This window comes from Balaenoptera ricei, chromosome 7 (assembly GCF_028023285.1).
Source record: "Balaenoptera ricei isolate mBalRic1 chromosome 7, mBalRic1.hap2, whole genome shotgun sequence".
NCBI lineage: Eukaryota > Metazoa > Chordata > Mammalia > Artiodactyla > Balaenopteridae > Balaenoptera > Balaenoptera ricei.
Genome location: NC_082645.1, coordinates 46,245,083 through 46,263,931, shown reverse-complemented (window position 1 = coordinate 46,263,931; position 18,849 = coordinate 46,245,083). Strand labels below are relative to the sequence as shown.

The following is an 18,849-nucleotide window of genomic DNA, read 5'->3' as shown; positions in this document are numbered from 1 at the left end:
CCGCCCTCCCGCTCCCGGGGAGGGCGATGGGCCCCAACCCCCGGGTCTCCTGGCCGGCAGGGGGGACGCAGGCTCTGCGAGGTCCTTCCCACACGCGCGCTCTGCTCCGGGCAGGGCGGGCCGGGGCGGGGACAGGGGAGCGCGGCGGAAAGCGCCCAGGGCGTCCGGGGAGGAGGGCGGCGGGCGGTTTCATTGTTTCCTTTCGCCCTCCTCCTCCCGCGCCTCGCCCCGGCGTCACTGGAAAGCCGCCCAAACCGCCCGGCGGCGGGTTATTTATAGCGCGGGCTGCGCGCGCGTCACGGAGCCCGGCCCGGCTGACGGGGCCGCTGACGCGCTTGGCCGCGGGGCCGAGTCCGCGGGGCTGCACGCCGGGCGCCGGCGACAATGGGCTTCTGTGTGTGCAGCTGCCGTCGCCGCTGGGGGCCGGGGGGAGGGGGGCGGGCGGCCGCTCCCCGGCCCCCCCTTCCTCTCGCCCGAGACCCCCGAAACGTAATCGGCCTCTCTGCCCCTGGCCGGGCCCCGCCGGCTGCTGCTTTTTTCTTTTCTTTTTTAAAAAAAATTTATCAGTCAGTTCTCCTTGCCCCAACCTCCGCTTCCACCTCCCCCGCTCCCCCTTCTTGGCCCCCAACATGACGAGAGAGTGGGATTTAGCCGGCCGGGGGCGACCACTTTGTGCGTCCCGGGGAGCGGGACCCGCCCAAGGCGCGCCCAGCGGGGGACGCGGTGACCGAGGGGCCGGGAGCGCCGGGCAGGTAACGTATCCTGGACCTGGAGTGGGGGCTTTGTTTGGGGTCGGGGTCGGGGTCGGGGACCTGGGGTGGGTGTGGACGCCGGACAGCCCTTCCGGGTCTCCTGTCTCCTCCCCCGCTCTCCGGACCCCTGGCCTGCCCGCAGGAAGCCAACCTGGGTGTGTAGCGCGAAGAGCGAAAGAGAAACTTCTGCGTGACTAGCTGAGGCTCCTCCGGAGAGGCCGGGATACTAGAGGACCCCCGCCCCCCTCCCGCGCAGGCCCCCCCCCCCTCGTCGCCCCTCCTCCGCCCACTCCCACCGCTTGCTTCCCTCCCAACGCCGGGGACTTCGGAGTCCTCCCCCCGCCCCCTCGCCGCGGGTTCGGTCCTCGCCCGCCCCCGCCCCGCGGAAGGAGGGGCTGGCGAGGATTTTAGGGACTTCCTGGGATGCGGAGAGCAGCTCTGAACCGTCCCCTTTCAGCAGCCGGTAGCTGGGGAAGCTGGCTCCGGAGCCTCTTGCACGTGGCAGGCAGGCAGAGAACTTGCTTGTGCCTTCTAGGAAATTGCAGTCGATTTGTAATGCAGTTTCGCTAATTGGGAGTTCAAAATTAAACTTTAATAAAGCATTTGTGTCGTCTCGTCTAATTGTGAAAGCTTCCATCCGTCCTGGTACATAGACTCTTAAGTCTCAAGTTAATGGCGCTAAGCTAGATTTCCCCCCCAAGTACAATTCCGTCAGCCGGCGTCGGCGCAGCTGGATTTCAGTTAGGTACAGATGTTGCTAATGGCAGCTTAAGCACGGATGGGCAGATAGCATACGGAATGCAACATGTTGCCATATGGTTCCTTTAGCCTTTCACCTCCAGGGATATCAATCACGTATATTCTGGGAGGAACTTAATGACTCTCTGAATGGCAAAATGAATTACCTGGTACAATTTATATCCCTTGACCTGATACGTTATAACAACAGGAAGGTAGCATCTCACAGTTTCTGTGGTATAAATTGAACTACAGAGCTCCGTTTCAGATTTTGTATCATCTTTTTGTAGTTTGAGGGGCTCTGTCACACCATTCTGGTTGTAAAAATCCGTTTCTGTCTTGCCCCCCCTCCCACCTCTGGCTGATAGAGAAAGTTTATAAAGTTTAGCAAAACTGTTGTCTTGGTAACTGCCAATCAGCTGACCAAATACTAATCGATGAGGGTATGGAGAAATGGAAAATATGATTTCCAGAGCTAGGTACTTAAGAGCAGTCTTTAGGAACACCGTACTTTCTGAATCAGAAAATTAAAGGACTCCTAAGAAAATTATGTATTCTGTGAGTCGTTTCAATGTAACTCCTAAAAGCATTTATTAACTATTTGAAATTCTGTTTTTTTATACTTCAGTCATTCTTAAACTTAGGAAAGTAACTTATGGAAAAGTACTTAGAAATATGAAATATAAGAAAGATAAGAAGGACCTCCTTAGTAAACTAGTTTCTATACCCTTCCCTCCCCGCCTCCACGCCCTCAGCTATGTGTGTACTTTGACTTGAATCCTGGATGTGGTAATACTGGTCGTTTGTTTTTTTCCCCCCCAAAATGTCAGTGACAGCATACTGAGGTCACTGTTAGATCCTAGTGGAATGATTCTGTAATATTTCACAGGTCTTCTAAAAAAATATCCTGGTGATTAATAAAATATTTAATTGATTGGCTCTAATTTCAGATTATAAATGTGGTTGTCTCTTACTGTATGCCTCCTTTTTCCTTCACTAATGCGGAGAGGCAACACTGAAAGACAAGAAATAAGGGTAAAAAAAAAAGTAAAATAATTTACGATAACTTTGTTTTTAAACTTTTACCTATTAAGGGATATCTAAAAGCTATAGACATACTATCTTTTAAAAGATTTCGCATCCAACAATATGTGAACCACATTAATTCATGTGAACTGATAAACTAGTGAAATACACAAAATGGGCGTAGTCTGAAAATATACATATTTTCAGTCATGCGAGTTTCATATTCATTTTTAAATTACAAGATAATATTTCTCCTTTTTTTTCTCTTTTTGTAATGGCTGATGATTTGTTACCTAGTGCTTGAGTTAGGGCAATAATTTTGATAATGATTATCAAATAAGATCTTTTTTGTATGTAAATAGCAGAAAATTTTATACAGAACAAAATAAGATATATCTGAGTTATGGCAACCCTTACTGGAGACTGTTTTTAGTAATCTTGCAATGGCTGAGGTTGTATTTCTCTCTGTAGCGCCAGCATTCAATGAGTTTTAACCTTGATCAGTAGTGAGGTTGTCAATAATGACTCCATCTCCATGACTTCTGAATAGACAGTGAGTGTGTCCTTTAATCCGTCACACAGAACTCGCCTTATAAAGCTGTTATTGTCATGAGCAGATATTGCAGGCTTCTGTCAAGCCCCATGATTATTAACATGTTCTTCAAAAGCCAGGCTGAAAGTCCTGCTGTGCTTTATTTCAGAATTCAAGTCCATTAGTACATAAAATCCTAAGCAGCAATATTTGCTTTTTCTGAAGTTATATTACATACATTGTGAATAATTTCGGGCCCATTTGTAGACAAAAACTATGTGTATATTTGGTATACTATACATATATAGTAGCAAAAACAAGATATGTATCTTGCATCATGACTTATTTTAAACAAAGATTTGATGGTTGTCCATTGTTACTCTAGATGAGGTCGCTGGCTGCCAAGGTGATCCCTATAGCTGGAAAGTACTGGGATTGTTATTGTCTACCAGGGAATCACTTCCTGTCTTTTGAACTCCCAACTTCACCTCCCTCTTTCAATATGGTCCTTCCATATTGCTGATCTGAGAATTTGTTTGAATATGAAAACTTTTGAAAATGTGTTTGTATTGGCCAAGATTTTCACCAGAGTTTTTGGTTGCCTGCTGGTTTACAGTCTTAATCTTGAGCCGGCGGGTATATTTTTATTGAAAATTAAGAAATACTATTAGGACAAGGTATATTCCCCATGCTCTAAGTAATTTTAATTGTGATGTAATCCTAGATGCTTTCTAATTTTTTTCAACCTATGAATGTATTTTAAAATATTTAAGATAGGACAGATTTATGCCTTTCTGAAGGTAATATAGGACAAGTTATGGATAGGCATTAGACCTGTAATGGTACACTTCATTTGAGTGAGTGAGGGTGGGGAGGAGAGCCATCAGGAAAGAGTATATAGTCCCACTGCACTGGCCCTGTTTGCTTTTCAAACTTAAAACCACATTGCTGCATTGGAAACTTGTTTCTCTCTTTTATAGCCTTTCATTTAAACATGTTTTAAAAAAACTGTCAATCTGTAAATATTTAAACAGCCAAGCAGGAAACAATCTTTTATTCTCGACTATATGCAGCTTTGTTTTTACCTGGGTTAGTGTGGTGGCCATGTAAATACCACATAAAATTTTGATTTGGTGTTCCTTACTTTGAAGATGGACAGAGGCTTCTTTAATTAATCTTGCTCTATTTCATGTTCTGTATTCAGATATTGAAATACAGTATTTTTATACATTTATAAGATTATATTTGCATTTATTTAATTTATGTTTCTTTTTTTAAAGCGTGTAGCCTTGAATGTTTGTTCTACTTTTTTTTTTTCTTCACATCATTACTCTGGTACTGCTTGATGTAACTTGATTAGCTCCCTCCCCAGTCATGATTGGTAATTAAAATAGGCATTAAAATTAGTCACTTAGCAATTTTGCTGTTCAATTGGCAATTAAATTACTTAATTGCAATTAAAGTCCTAATTTTAATTGGCAAAATGATAGATGTAGATTTAAGATAATATGTATAAATACTTTAATAAGTGTCTATATAAGGATTACTTAATTACTCAACTTCAAGTTTATGCTGTTAACTTTAGAACTTTTAAGTGAGCAATGAAATTTATATTGCATCTATTCAAAGGATATGGTAATTAGATTTATTGCTTATCACTATAAGGGTCCTTGCTATAAGTTACTTTTGTAGTGTTAAAATTGTAGGCTTGATAATTGCAGAATTATGATAAAAAAGGGCATATATGTCTGTCATAATATATCAATAACATGTCTTCATTTTTTATTAAATTGAGAAGTTCCTATACGACAGTTAGTCTGAGGAAAAAAATCAAAAATGGTTATTTTATCATTAAAGGTAAAACAAAAACTAACCAGCTATGATATACATATGAAAACTGTTGCAAAGTGTATGTATTTTATCTACTAAAAGAAAATCCTATGTAATACTGTGGTGGTTACTAATGTTATCAGCTACTTCTAGAATTTCAAGTGTCCGCGATATATTCTTAGCATATAGCAACTTATTTTCAGAATCTTTAAAGTGTCCTTCAGGACTTTGTACATTTTAATGACTCCCATGTTTAGTGAAATCAGCAAGGAAATCTAAAACCAAAGTAACCCTTCCTTGCTTAATCAAGAAGAATTCTTCCATAAGAAAATATTGGTGATTGCCAGGGGCTGGGAGAAGGGGAGAATGGAGAGTTATTGTTTAATGGTTATAGAGTTAGAGTTTTATAACATGAAGAGTTATGGGGGTGGATGGTGATGATTGGTGCACAACAGCATGACTGTATATAACATCACTGAACTGTACACTTACAAATGTAAGATGGTAAATTTTATGTTATATGTCTTTTACCACAACAACAAAAAGAAAATTTTAAGTGGTTAAAGTAAATATTTAGGAGATAGTTACTGAGAGTCAAGAATTAGAGAAAAGATGAAGGATTTTTATTATGCAAAACACTTTTTGAGTGGCATGAGGTTTTACCATATGTTCAGTTTTAGAATTTTAATTTATAAGTAGATGCTTCTAGAAAAAAAGAGTGCTGTTTTCTTCTGCACATCTTTCCACATTTCTAGAACTGAGTACTGTATCAAAGCAAGAAACAATTTTTAAAGTCTTTGCATTAAGTGGTTTGGAGTGAAAAATGGGCTGGGTAAAACTGAGCAAAAGCCACAACTACCCAAAATGTGAATTACCAGCTGAGCATTTGACTTATTCTCTAGGCATCTTATAAAAGAGGAACAAATGATTGGTTGATTAATATCTTATTAATGCAAGTGAAATGGCAAAGCAAATAACCAAAAACCTTCCATATTAAAAAATGATTTCGTATTTTCAGAAACTGAGTTTTTTTCAAAGTGAAAATTTATTTCTTCTATCACTAATGTAAAACTTCCTGCTGAATGGCAACAAATGCCATGAAAATTGTCCAAACATAAGTTAAAATATGTCTCATTTTATGCTTAACATAGGTTCCATTAACTAATATTATTGTGAAATGTCTTCAAGTTACCTTGATTCTTATAGCATAACAGGTATATCTGTTTACTATATTTGAATTGTAAGAGCTAAGGGCTACTCTACATTTTGGGAGAATAGTGAAATAAATCCCTAAAGACCCCTTTCCCATGCATTAAGATACAAAATCCTATGGAATTAAATCCATGTTTGCTTTCTAAATTATACCAAAATCTCAATTTTATTAAGTATAATCTGCCTAGCCTTGCATAAAATACTTTGGCTTAGATGTGAGTATGCATTATTTACATTGTCTTTTTATGAAAATATTTTTTCTATATATGTACCAATATGTTCTACTTAATATTGGCTAATACCATAAAAGATAACATAGTAACATTATTTTCCTATATGCTTTTTCTGAGGTCATCTAATACTGTATATTGATAGAAATAATAATTTTGTAATTTATTTTAGTTGGTTTCAAAAGAAGGACCTACTTATGGATAGGATCAATTTTATTCCCATTTATTGTAAATTGTTAAGAACACCGACCTTCATTTGGGGTAACTTTATGTATTTATACATGGCAATAATTTAAAGTTATATCAGATTCTGGGCCCTGAAAGAAACATTATTGTCATTTTAATCGAGTTATAAAATAGTTTATATTCAAGAATCTATTTATGTTCAAGAATCTTGCAGGATTGCAGTCATATAAATGCAGAATTTCAGTTTCTTTTAGCCTAGAGCATCATTTGAACATTTTCTAAAAGGTTGTTCAATTCTACATTTTGATTCCATTATATGTGTAATTAAACCTCTATGCACAAAAGCATTCTCTTATGTACTAGCAAATACACCCACAGGAATCCTCTTCTAAACTATAATTTATTTAAACATGTAATCATAGGATTTTAAAACATGCTTTCATTTTTCCAAACTAAATGCCAAATTTGAACTGCTTAGTGATAAAATGAAAGATTTTATTACCATTTTGACTTTTTTTTCTCCCTGTGAGCTAACAGTGAGTTAAACATGGACAGGAGGAAATAAAGAAAATCTGTTGTGAACCTAATTCCAGTGTTAAACTGTTTCCCTTTTTGAGAAATACAGAAGACAATCAAAGATTTGTAGTTATTTATGAATTCCAGCAGAATATGAATATTTTGGCTTGCAGCAAGCTCTCCTGGGGCTTGGCCTAAGTAGTAAATAGCTAGTTGTGTGTGTATGTGCTTGTGTGTGTGTGTGTGTGTGTGTGTGTGATGTATCTTCATGAACGTTGTGGAGTCAGGCCCCCTACTGACAGGATAAGTCAATTACAGACATTGGCCCTTCTACTGAGACTGTTCCATCAGAATCTGGTGGGGACACAGGAGTCTGGAGCTTTGAGCGTGGTCATTCTTTACACTTTCTAATGTCTGCTGGATCCTTTCCACCCCAAGCACATCTGAGCCCTACCAAAAATACCAACCCAAGAAATAGCTTACCCAATAATGGGTTTGAGTTTATCCGCCTTGCATCCGGTGTGTCTTCCTAAGAAGACACACTTCCTGGGAGCTAGAATAGGAATTTGAGGAGAGAGAAAATTCATATGGATTGTAGAATATAAGGCAAAAAAAGCCACCTTTTTTTCTCATTTTGATGTTGTATTTATTCAATCCATTTTCGGTTACTAATAATTGTTATAATAAGCTGCTGTGAAAACTGCGTCTCGATCTTGGGTGCCTTAAGACTTGAGCAAAAGCTCTGTTATCAAGAAGCCAGACTCGCCAGGTTGCTGTTATAGAATAACCCATCACATTACAATGTTTGTCTTCCTTGGAGCTCACTTTAAGAACTCCAGCACATTTTCCCACTTACTGGGAGAGAATTTTCAAATTGCCCGCAGACTCAACCCAGGCTAAAGCCAAGTGTTTTTAAAAATGGTTTAAGGGAGGAGGAGCGTGTGGAGGGAATGTACCTACTTAGATCTGCGTATTGGTGTTTGGAGAATGATGATTACAACCTTAAAGTTCTCCTGGCCCCCGCCTTCCTAGGAATATATTAAAAAATAATAACTGCCACCCCAGCATGGCTGCGCTTGAATTTCCGACTGCCTGAAAATAGCTGCTGGGAGCCTGGCCCACCCCTGGGATCAAGGAAAGCTCCCCCAGGCCGCGCGTCCTGCTGCCTTGCGGAAGGGGAAGGGAACCCGGGAGGGCGCCACCGAGCTAGAGCTGCTGCTATTTTGGGCCCAGCCCGGCGGGTGCGTCAATGCCTGAGCCCCTGCGTCACCGCCACCCCCACCGCTTTCCTTCTCCCCTGCTCTCCAAACTCTCACTTTTTCCCTTTCGTTCGCGTGGAATCGTTTCTGCCCACAGGGCGCTGACGCTACCCAGCTCATGCTAATAAGCTATTCTTCGCCCTCCTCCTCTCACCCCCCTACTTACACACCTTCACCCGCCTCCGCAACCTTCCCCCCACCACCACCCAACACACACACACACACACGCGCGCGCACACACACACACACACACGCACGCACACGCGCGCGCGCGCGCGCTCTCAAACACACTTCCTGGTTTTATTTTTTCTCGCGCCCGCTAGGGCACCGCTGAGCCGCAGCGGTGGCTGCAGCAGCAGCAGCAGCAGCGGCAGTCGCAACATCTGGGGGAAACTTAAGGTGGTCATGTAGGTTTTCCCGAGGATGCGGTGCAGAAGAGCCTGCGGCTTCTCGGGGCAGCCTCGGGGCACCTGATGGCAACGCCTCTCCGGCCGCCGGGGAGCAGGAGGCGGCGGGAGAGGGCAAAGGCTGGGGTGCAGATTAGAGCTGAGCGGCACCGTAAGGCGGAGAGCTCCACGGCGATTTCGGCCCGCCTGTACTGGGAACACCAGGATGGGGGGGTGCAAAGGGGCCCCGAGCCTGGAAGCGAGCTACGCCGAGGGGGAGGGGCGGCTGGAAGTCTTCTTGGGCGGAGGAGGGGACGCCTCCGAACCGTCCCTCCCCCGTTAACTCCCCAGCCCCATGGGAGAAGCCCCGAGGCTCGTCCAGCTCGAGCCCAGGGACCCGGAAGGGGGCTTGCTCCCGGGAGAAGCGGCGTTTCTTTTCTAGAAAGCGCCTTGCGCCCTCAGCTTAGAGGTGGATTGACTTGCGAAGCGGAGTCTGCGGCGGCTGGGGCGGCTGCGGGGGTGCGGCGAACTCCGGTCGCCCGCCGGGCCCCACTCCTGGGAAGGCTGAACGCACACACCGTACGCCTTGCAGAGATCTAGACACCCCCCCCCCCCCTCCCCGCCGCTTCCCCCATGTTTAGTCTTTCCCTCTTGGCGCCCAGATTGAAGCTTCGAGAGCCCTTGTGCTTCAGAGGAGGGTAGATTTATTTCCCTAAAACTCGTGGAAAGACACGAGTTGATGGGCACCCAGGAGTGTCAAAGTGTGAGAGTTGGTAAAAGGTGAGGCTGGGGCACCTTTCTGCAGAACACACCTGTTGCCCGGCGCTCGGCTGCATTGTCTGAGAAAGGAAAGTGGGTGACGCCTCACTTTGACTTTTGGGGTCCCTGAAGGGCTGGGTCACTGGCTACCCTCTCCTTTCCGCTTCCCTCCCCACGCACCACGTCTTCCCTCGCACGTGAGCACTGCAAGGAAAGAAGGGAACATAGAAAATAGGCCATACCTACTCTCTTCCACCTTGGAGTGTGTGTGTGTGTGTGTGTGTGTGTGTGTGTGTGTATGAGAGAGAGAGGGAGAATATGCTAGAAGAGAAGGCCGGGGACAGGAAAAAAGAGAAAAGGGGGATGCACTGGACTAGGGAAATCCCACCCCAATTGCCTGAGCCCTCCGAGCGTCTCGTGTCATGGGACATCTGTACTCGCTTCCGCTAACGGGGATGGCAATTGTGGGTGGGCGAGGTTAGGGCGCTGCCAGGCACGCCCCGTCTCGTGCGATTCCAGGTGCTGGCTACCTGGCCCACGCCTGGGTCCCCTTCCGCTCGGGCTTTTGTTGCACCCTCCCCCACCTGTGAGCTGCCGGACCGCAGCGGCGGCGCGGGGATTGGCCGGGGGTGGGGGGGTGGGGGGCAGGGGAGGTGAGCTGTCGAGGCTCTGTGGGCTGCGCGGACCTGAGTGGAGAGGTCACACCTCTTTCGGAAAAGGGGAAAAAAAAAAAACCCTAGCTGGCTACCAAGGTGAACCCTGAATGGTTCCCACCTTAAAATCGGCCCTGCTCGTGACGTCAGGTCGGAAATATACCAAAGCGAGCGCCGGCCAGGAGTCTGGGGAGCGCGGCGGCTCGGCGATTGGGCGGCAGGCCGCTGACGCGCGCTGACGCGCGGAGACTTTAGGTGAATGTTGGCAGCGGCAGCGCGAGCCACATAAACAAAGGCACATTGGCGGCCAGGGCCAGTCCGCCCGGTGGCTCGCGCTAGGCTCCGCGGTCCCGCTCGCCTGCCCAGCCGCCGCCTTCCCCTGCTCCCTCCCCGCTCTCGGCACCTCCGTTCCCTTCGCCCCTCTCGCCCACCCCTCCCCGACCCTGCCACCCCGACTCCCGGAGGGAACTACACTTTGGCCGAGTTGAATGAATGAAGAGAGACACGGAGAAGTCCTAAGTGAGTAGGTGCAGCCCGTACAGCTCGCGTTCTTTTATCCTTCTTTCTGTTTTTGCACGTCTCTTCTTCCCGCTTGTGTGGTGCAGGTTCTCTGGAAGTGGGCGCCGAAGGCGCGGAGCGCGAGTGGGGCCGGAGGATGGGGAGTAGGTGTGCGCAGCTACAGAGGGCATTTGTCGGAACTCCTGCTTTGCCACCCAACAGAGGCTTCCAGGCTCCTCATTGGTGGACGTGAAAGGGAGGCTTGCACAGTTTCGGGAGCTGCGGACTTAACACGCGGAAATGTGCGCAAAGTTTGCTCTTGGTGCGGAATTGATTGTGGTCTTTGGACACGTAGACTCCAAGTCCTGTGTATACGAGGGACCTGGACGCTGCCCACAAAGTGACAGGGAGAGTGAAAGTTCTTCAGTTTATGTGTTGCTTGGGAACTGTATCACCGCGGCTGGCCAGCTTGCCCGTGTCTCTTGGGTATTGTTGAGTAAGGAGGGGCGGTTGGTAGAGTGACCTGTTACTAAGTTGCTTGAAATTTCTGGTTTTGACATATGCCGCCCTTGTGTTTGTGAGTTTGTCAGAGAGGCAGAGACAGAGAGACAGGCTATTTAGAGTAGTTATGAAGCTGCGAAGTTACCAGAGGGTTAATATCCAGCACAGGCATATCTGTCAAGGGCTGTGAGGGTCAAGAGTCTCCTTTCTTTCTACTTTTTCTGGTTACCCTCCCTCCTCCATGAAGCAAGATTATGAGGTGGGGGGGGGGTGGTGGGGGAGGAGAACAGAATTGGATGTTTGGCTTTCTTTTTCATTAGTAATAAAATCGTCTATGCTCTAGAATGCCTTCCAAGTGGGAACATCTGAAAAGTACTAGGACACAAGAATGCCTTGTTCCAGCAAGTAAGCAGATTGTGGAAGGCTGGATAGGACAGGTGCTCAGATTGCTATGTTGAGAGGTACTTCTAACACCGGTGCCACTGTTGGATATGCAGCGTTTCCCTCTCCCTGCAACTGACTAAGATGCTCCTGAAAAAATAGGGTTCCCTGTTTCCACCTCTTGGCCATTAAAGATGAAAGACAAATTTCCTGGAGAAGTGAATGCCCATTCACCTGTATCCCCAAACCCATTGCTCCGTCAAAAGCTCTTAGGAAATCCAGATGCTTCCATTAAGATTGCCTTCAGGGCTACCCGGGCCTTGCTAACATTTTGTAACTCCTAGGGGGTGAAGGAAGAGATTGTTTTCACATTTTATATTCTTGACTTCTACTTCCTTCCCTGCTTCCTAGATGAAAAGCCAGTTTCACCACAGGAAAAAAAAAAAATTCAAGAGAAGGTTCCAATGCTGTATTTTGTTAAACCCCAGTTTCTTCTTATTTAGTTTTGAATTAAACTAAAATGGAAATGACACTCCCTCTCACTGCCCCCAAACACCCAGTAAAGGGGCCAATTTATTTCATCATAAATAAGTACATGGAATACCTTTCCTTCTTCAGAGGTATTCTCTGCAAGGGTCAACACAGTCAATGGGTGAAATTTTCTGTTGTTTCCAGCCATCTCTTTTAGACATTCATTTTAAATGCTCTTTGATAAAGGCTACACACTAATTTCCAAATAAACAATCAAGAAGGGCATAGAAGGGCCTGCCTGGTGATACAGATGACCAGCCAAATCTGTCCGGAAAGTCACCCTAAGGCTTCCTGTGTCTTTATTTCAGGGAGGAGATCTGCCAGGCTGGGCTCTCCACTGCTTTTCTAAAAATCTTGGAAACTTTGTCCTTCATTGAATTACGACACTGTCCACCTTTAATTTTCTCGAAAACGCCTGTAACTCAGCTGAAGGTTAGTGCAACTTCATTTTTTTTCTTTCCCTCCCCCGAGTTCCGTAAACGTCAAGAAACAGGGCAATGCGATCTTTCCCAGCAAACCCTGTAACTTAAGTATTTCCCCCGACCCATCGCCTTCGGGAACAAGTTTCTCATTGTGCAATTCAACTTGATTTCTGGATTGAGCTTGCTGAACCCGAGCTTCAGAGGAAAGGCTCATTGAAGCGGGATTGCCCATGAAAGGGGGCGGAGGGGGAGGCGTTGGAAATATCCGGGAATGGAGACTGTAATAGCTTTCTAGTTCTGGGTCTTTATTGGATCAGCCTTTCCTTGTCCTGCACTGTTTCGCTCCTCAGTATTCGCACTCTCCGCCCTTCCTCTCGCGCCCCTACGTGCTCTCTGACCGCCGCGGGCTGCCGGTGTAGCTCCAGGTGTACCCGAGCCCGGGAGAAAGTGTTCAGTTGACCAGGCTGAGTGTATATTACCCTGTTTCATTTCCAGCCATGCCTTGTGTTCAGGCGCAGTATGGGTCCTCGCCTCAAGGAGCCAGCCCCGCTTCTCAGAGCTACAGTTACCACTCTTCGGGAGAATACAGCTCCGATTTCTTAACTCCAGAGTTTGTCAAGTTTAGCATGGACCTCACCAACACTGAAATCACTGCCACCACTTCTCTCCCCAGCTTCAGTACCTTTATGGACAACTACAGCACAGGCTACGACGTCAAGCCACCTTGCTTGTACCAAATGCCCCTGTCCGGACAGCAGTCCTCCATTAAGGTAGAAGACATTCAGATGCACAACTACCAGCAACACAGCCACCTGCCCCCCCAGTCCGAGGAGATGATGCCGCACTCCGGGTCGGTTTACTACAAGCCCTCCTCTCCCCCGACGCCCACCACCCCGGGCTTCCAGGTGCAGCACAGCCCCATGTGGGACGACCCAGGCTCCCTCCACAACTTCCACCAGAACTACGTGGCCACCACGCACATGATTGAGCAGAGGAAAACGCCGGTCTCCCGCCTCTCCCTCTTCTCCTTTAAGCAGTCGCCCCCCGGCACCCCCGTGTCTAGCTGCCAGATGCGCTTCGACGGGCCCCTGCACGTCCCCATGAACCCGGAGCCGGCGAGCAGCCACCACGTGGTGGACGGGCAGACCTTCGCTGTGCCCAACCCCATCCGAAAGCCCGCGTCCATGGGCTTCCCCGGCCTGCAGATCGGCCACGCGTCGCAGCTGCTCGACACGCAGGTGCCCTCGCCGCCGTCGCGGGGCTCCCCTTCCAACGAGGGGCTGTGCGCCGTGTGCGGCGACAACGCGGCCTGCCAGCACTACGGCGTGCGCACCTGTGAGGGCTGCAAAGGGTTCTTTAAGGTGAGCCAGGACGGGGGCGGAGGAGGCAGGTAGGGGCCCCCTAGTGCCCGGAGTCTCAGCGTGCTGGCTCTACCGGGGTGCAGGCGCCCGGCGCCAACTGGCCCCTGACCGTCCGACTCCCGGCGTCCCCGGGGGCTGCCCTGCAGCCGCCCCTGGGCTGCGGCGGAGGCTGCTGGGTGCCTGGGAAGGGGAAGTAGGAAGACCGGGAGACCCGGGGTCGCATCCCCCGCACGCAGCCGACCCGGCGAACCACCCCCGCCCGAAGTTGCCGGAGCTGAGTTGGAAGAGGGTCATTTGCATGTGCTAGGAGCTGTCTTCTCTGTTCAGATTGAAATTGGTTAGGACAGAGAACCGTGTCTGAGCTAACCAAGTGGAACAGAATTCCCTATGGTCAAATTAAGTGATCTCTTTATTTCGCCATCCTGATTGAATAATCTTATCATTTTAAATAGAGAAGGTCTCTAAGGAATGTAAATAATATGAATGCCCACGGATTTGTATTTACTGAGCGTCTCCTTCTCCTTCTCTTGGCATATAAAACACAGCAAGGAGCGGCAAGGTTAGCTCAAATGTTAACGCTATCAATTTTCTTCTGTTAAATGCCCTGGGGGAGGAAAAAGAGAAGAGAGAGAAAGAAAAGGAAAAAGAAAAAAATAAAAAGGAGTTGTGTATGTGTTTGTTTATGGGGAGGGTGTGTGGATCCCGGCCGTTCAGAAATTGTGTCTGGATTCCCTGAATTGTTGGATTTTCAAGAGAAAAAAAAAAATTTTTTTTCCGGCCTATATTGTCTCCTTTTGCAGCGCACGGTGCAAAAAAACGCGAAATACGTGTGTTTAGCAAATAAAAACTGCCCAGTGGACAAGCGGCGCCGGAATCGCTGTCAGTACTGCAGATTTCAGAAGTGCCTTGCTGTTGGGATGGTCAAAGAAGGTAGGTTGGGGCAAGCAGCCCGCTCCCCAGTCTGCGCCCTTGGGAAGCTCTGCTCCTAGCCCAGACCCACTTCCCAGAACCGGGGCGGGGGCGGGGTGGGGGGGGGAGGCCTCCCGCTTCCCCCGCACCGGCCTCTGGCCTCTACGACTCGGCAGCTGCCTGCTCGCCCATCCGACCCTAGAGAAAGCCGCCAGGCCCTTCCCGCCTTTAACTATACGACCCATTGGGAAGAAGACATGAAACAACCCCCCAGTTTTTACGCTTCTTGTCAGTAAAGGCTTTACAAGCGGTGGGGGCGCTGCCCCGCCCCGCCGGGCGCCCCGCGGCTGCGGCCTTCCCCCGGGGAGGGGCCCAGGCAGCAGCTGGATCTTGCTTTGCCCTCACCCGGCGATTCCTTTGCAGTGGTTCGCACAGACAGTTTAAAAGGCCGGAGAGGTCGTTTACCTTCGAAACCGAAGAGCCCACAGGAGCCCTCTCCCCCCTCGCCCCCGGTGAGTCTGATCAGTGCCCTCGTCAGGGCCCATGTCGACTCCAACCCGGCTATGACCAGCCTGGACTATTCCAGGGTAAGAAGCTGGCGTGGGGGGGATCCTTCGGACAACTGACAGATGGGCAGGACCCCTTCCCCACACCCATCACTAACCCCCTGGCCCAAGGGATAAAAGGAAGCATGCGAGGCTGTGGCTTCACGGCTCTGGGCAGGGCCGCAGAAGACAGATGGCGTTGCTAGGGCTGCAGACGTGAGGACAGGGCAGAGGAAGGAAGAGAGGGTAGGCCACAGTGGTCAAACCTCTGTGAGGCCCCTTCCCAGCACCACCGTGCACACACACACACACACACCAGTGCCTCTGATGCCTAAACCAGAGGCAGTGCAAAAGCCCCCACTTGGGTTCTATCACCGGTCCTCCATGGAGATGCTTTAATCCTCTTTCTCTCTGGTGCCGTCAGGGTGAGGGATGCCTCCTCCCGGGTCAGAGAACGGGAAGAGAAGTGGGTATAAGGAATGGCACTGGGCGGGGGAATCAAGTGGTCAGATTCCTCTTGTACCCCAGCCGTGAGAAATGTGTGCGCTTTAAATGGAGGAAGTGTACCGGGCAAACCTAGAAGCCACTGCAAGTTTATTGAGATTTGCAAAGGGCGTCTCTGCTCGAGACCCACTCTGGGACTGGCATGAATACTAACGTGTCAATTGTTTTGTGGAGATAAGAGTGAACGTTTCCCAGGGCTGGTTGGCACTGTATTTAGTCTGTATGGAAATGGTCATTTACATATTTAAAGCAGCGACCTCATAGCACCATCCCTAATTGAATTAATTGCCCCGGAACATCTAATTTCCTTACTGGTCAGAGAGAGGTTTAATTGTTATAAAAACCTGGCTCCCCTACTAGAAACGAGGTTAGCAATTTCACGGGTTATATATTTTAGAGAACCTCATTAAGTGCTTTTTAAAATGAAATTCCAGTTCCAGGCGAACCCTGACTATCAGATGAGTGGAGATGACACCCAGCATATCCAGCAGTTCTATGATCTCCTGACTGGCTCCATGGAGATCATCAGGGGCTGGGCGGAGAAGATCCCGGGCTTCGCTGACCTGCCCAAAGCCGACCAGGACCTGCTTTTCGAATCGGCTTTCTTAGAACTATTTGTGCTGAGATTAGCATACAGGTAAATGGAGAGGGCGATCCAGGAAGGTTGGGAATGGAGGAAGAGAGGAAACAAGAAAGGAAAAGAAAGAGGAAAAGGGAAAGAAAAGGGGGAAAGAGAGGAGAACAGAATGGGAAATAAATGAGGGGGAAAGGAAGGAAAGGAGAGTAGATAAAAGGAAGAGAAGGGAAGGAGTGAGGGCAGAAGCCTTAGATGAATGGAATGGAGGTGGGATAGGGGGCATTCTTGATTGTTATGAAATTAAACCCTTTCAAGGTCCACTGGCCTACGTTTTATTAACTCTTTGGTAATTAGGTGCCTCTTAAATCCCTCATTTATTGCTCTTCAAGTAATTAGTTGTTTAGCTTTTTTCTCTCTCTCTTTTTCTCCCCCTCCCCCTCTCTTTGGTATTAATTGCAGGTCCAACCCAGTGGAGGGTAAACTCATCTTTTGCAATGGGGTGGTCTTGCACAGGTTGCAATGCGTTCGTGGCTTTGGGGAATGGATTGATTCCATTGTTGAATTCTCCTCCAACTTGCAGAATATGAACATCGACATTTCTGCCTTCTCCTGCATTGCTGCCCTGGCTATGGTCACAGGTCAGTACCACAGGCACAGGGCACTTCTCCAGAACTGCCCAGTGGGATTCGTCCCGGTTTTCCCTTGCTGCCTGCCGACCCTCCCTGGTCCTGTCAGCTAGCTAACTGCTCGGTGCATTCCTCTTTTGTTTCTGGTTGTGTTTTCTGCAGAGAGACACGGTCTCAAGGAACCCAAGAGAGTGGAGGAGCTGCAAAACAAGATTGTAAATTGTCTCAAAGACCATGTGACTTTCAATAATGGGGGCTTGAACCGCCCCAACTATTTGTCCAAACTGTTGGGGAAGCTTCCAGAACTCCGTACGCTTTGCACGCAGGGGCTACAGCGCATTTTCTACCTGAAACTGGAAGATTTGGTACCACCACCAGCAATAATTGACAAACTTTTCCTGGACACTTTACCTTTCTAAGACCTCCTTCCATGCACTTCAAAGAAACTGGAAAGAAACCTAAAACTGTCCAGAGGGGGCAAGTCACAAGGGCAGAGAGATCCCCCTGAGCTGCCTCAGCTCTAGCCGGCCCCCACCCCTTCCATACACCTTGGCCCTTGATCTCTAAAGAAAACAAACAAACAAACAACAACAAAAGCAAAAACTGTTACTATTTCCTAACCTGCAGGCAGAACCTGAAAGGGCATTTTGGCTCCGGGGCATCCTGGATTTAGAACACGGACTACACACAATACAGTGGTATAAACTTTTTATTATCAGTTTAAAAATCATTTTATTGTTCAGAAGAAAGCTTCTTAATGTATGACGGAAAAGATTTGGCCATGTTTGGTTGTTGCAGTTAAGACAAATGTAATACACATAGACACATACACACACACACCCACATTGTAAGGGGACCCACAAGTATTGCCCTTTAAAAGACTTCAAAGTTTTCTGCTGTAAAGAAAGCTGTAATATATAGTAAAACTAAATGTTGCGTGGGTGGCATGAGTTGAAGAAGGCGAAGGCTTGTAAATTTACCCAATGCAGTTTGGCTTTTTAAATTATTTTGTGCCTATTTATGAATAAATATTACAAATTCTAAAAGATAAGTGTGTTTGCAAAAAAAAAGAAAAAAGAAATAACCACAAAAAAGGGACAAGCATGTTGATTCTAGGTTGAAAATGTTATAGGCACTTGCTACTTCAGTAATGTCTATATTATATAAATAGTATTTCAGACACTATGTAGTCTGTTAGATTTTATAAAGATTGGTAGTTATCTGAGCTTAAACATTTTCTCAATTGTAAAATAGGTGGGCACAAGTATTACACATCAGAAAATCCTGACTAAAGGGACACATAGTGTTTGTAACACCGTCCAACATTCCTTGTTTGTAAGTGTTGTATGTACCGTTGATGTTGATAAAAGAAAGTTTATATCTTGATTATTTTGTTGTCTAAAGCTAAACAGAACTTGCATGCAGCAGCTTTTGACCGTTTCCAGAGTGCTTATAATATACATAACTCCCTGGAAATTACTGAGCACTTTGAATTTTTTTGTTTTTTGTTTTAATGTCTAAGATTGTCAGTTAATATATTATTTTATGTTTGAGTAAGAATTTTAATATTGCCATATTCTGTAGTATTTTTCTTTGTATATTTCCAGTATGGCACACGATATGAGTCACTGCCTTTTTTTCTATGGTGTATGACAGTTAGAGACGCTGATTTTTTTCCCTGATAAATTCTTTCTTTGAGAAAGACAATTTTAATGTTTACAACAATAAACTATGTAAATGAACAGAATTTTGTCTTCTTTCTGGGTTAGGAAAAATGATGACTAAACAGCAATATACAATAGACAGAGTTGGAGATTGATTTGGGATAGGTCACTTATTCAACATCTGAGTTTCTGACAGCTTAGACCTATTCTGGCAAAAGGAACTGGGAAATTGAACTAATTATCCAGAGAAT

At 46.9% G+C, this 18,849-nt stretch overlaps 1 protein-coding gene across 9 annotated transcripts; it reads left to right on the top strand.

The window, feature by feature from the left end:
* Window positions 1-306: 306 nt before the first annotated feature.
* NR4A2 (nuclear receptor subfamily 4 group A member 2) lies at window positions 307-18,609 on the top strand. Of its 9 annotated transcripts, none has more exons than XM_059927906.1 (9): window positions 10,136-10,598; window positions 12,299-12,422; window positions 12,908-13,773; window positions 14,574-14,703; window positions 15,106-15,269; window positions 16,166-16,368; window positions 16,768-16,784; window positions 16,889-16,946; window positions 17,097-17,286. In XM_059927906.1, the coding sequence occupies exons 3-9, from the start codon at window positions 12,910-12,912 to the stop codon at window positions 17,182-17,184; spliced, it is 1,524 nt and encodes a 507-aa protein (XP_059783889.1). In that variant the 5' UTR covers window positions 10,136-10,598; window positions 12,299-12,422; window positions 12,908-12,909; the 3' UTR covers window positions 17,185-17,286. The 9 variants fall into 9 exon arrangements, 8 of the variants coding, with proteins under 8 accessions (XP_059783883.1, XP_059783885.1, XP_059783886.1 ...); XM_059927901.1 differs by adding an exon at window positions 10,685-10,879 and having other exon boundaries at window positions 10,137-10,598; window positions 16,768-16,946; window positions 17,097-18,609; XM_059927900.1 differs by lacking the exon at window positions 10,136-10,598 and adding an exon at window positions 307-752 and having other exon boundaries at window positions 16,768-16,946; window positions 17,097-18,609.
* The last annotated feature ends 240 nt before the right edge of the window (window positions 18,610-18,849 follow it).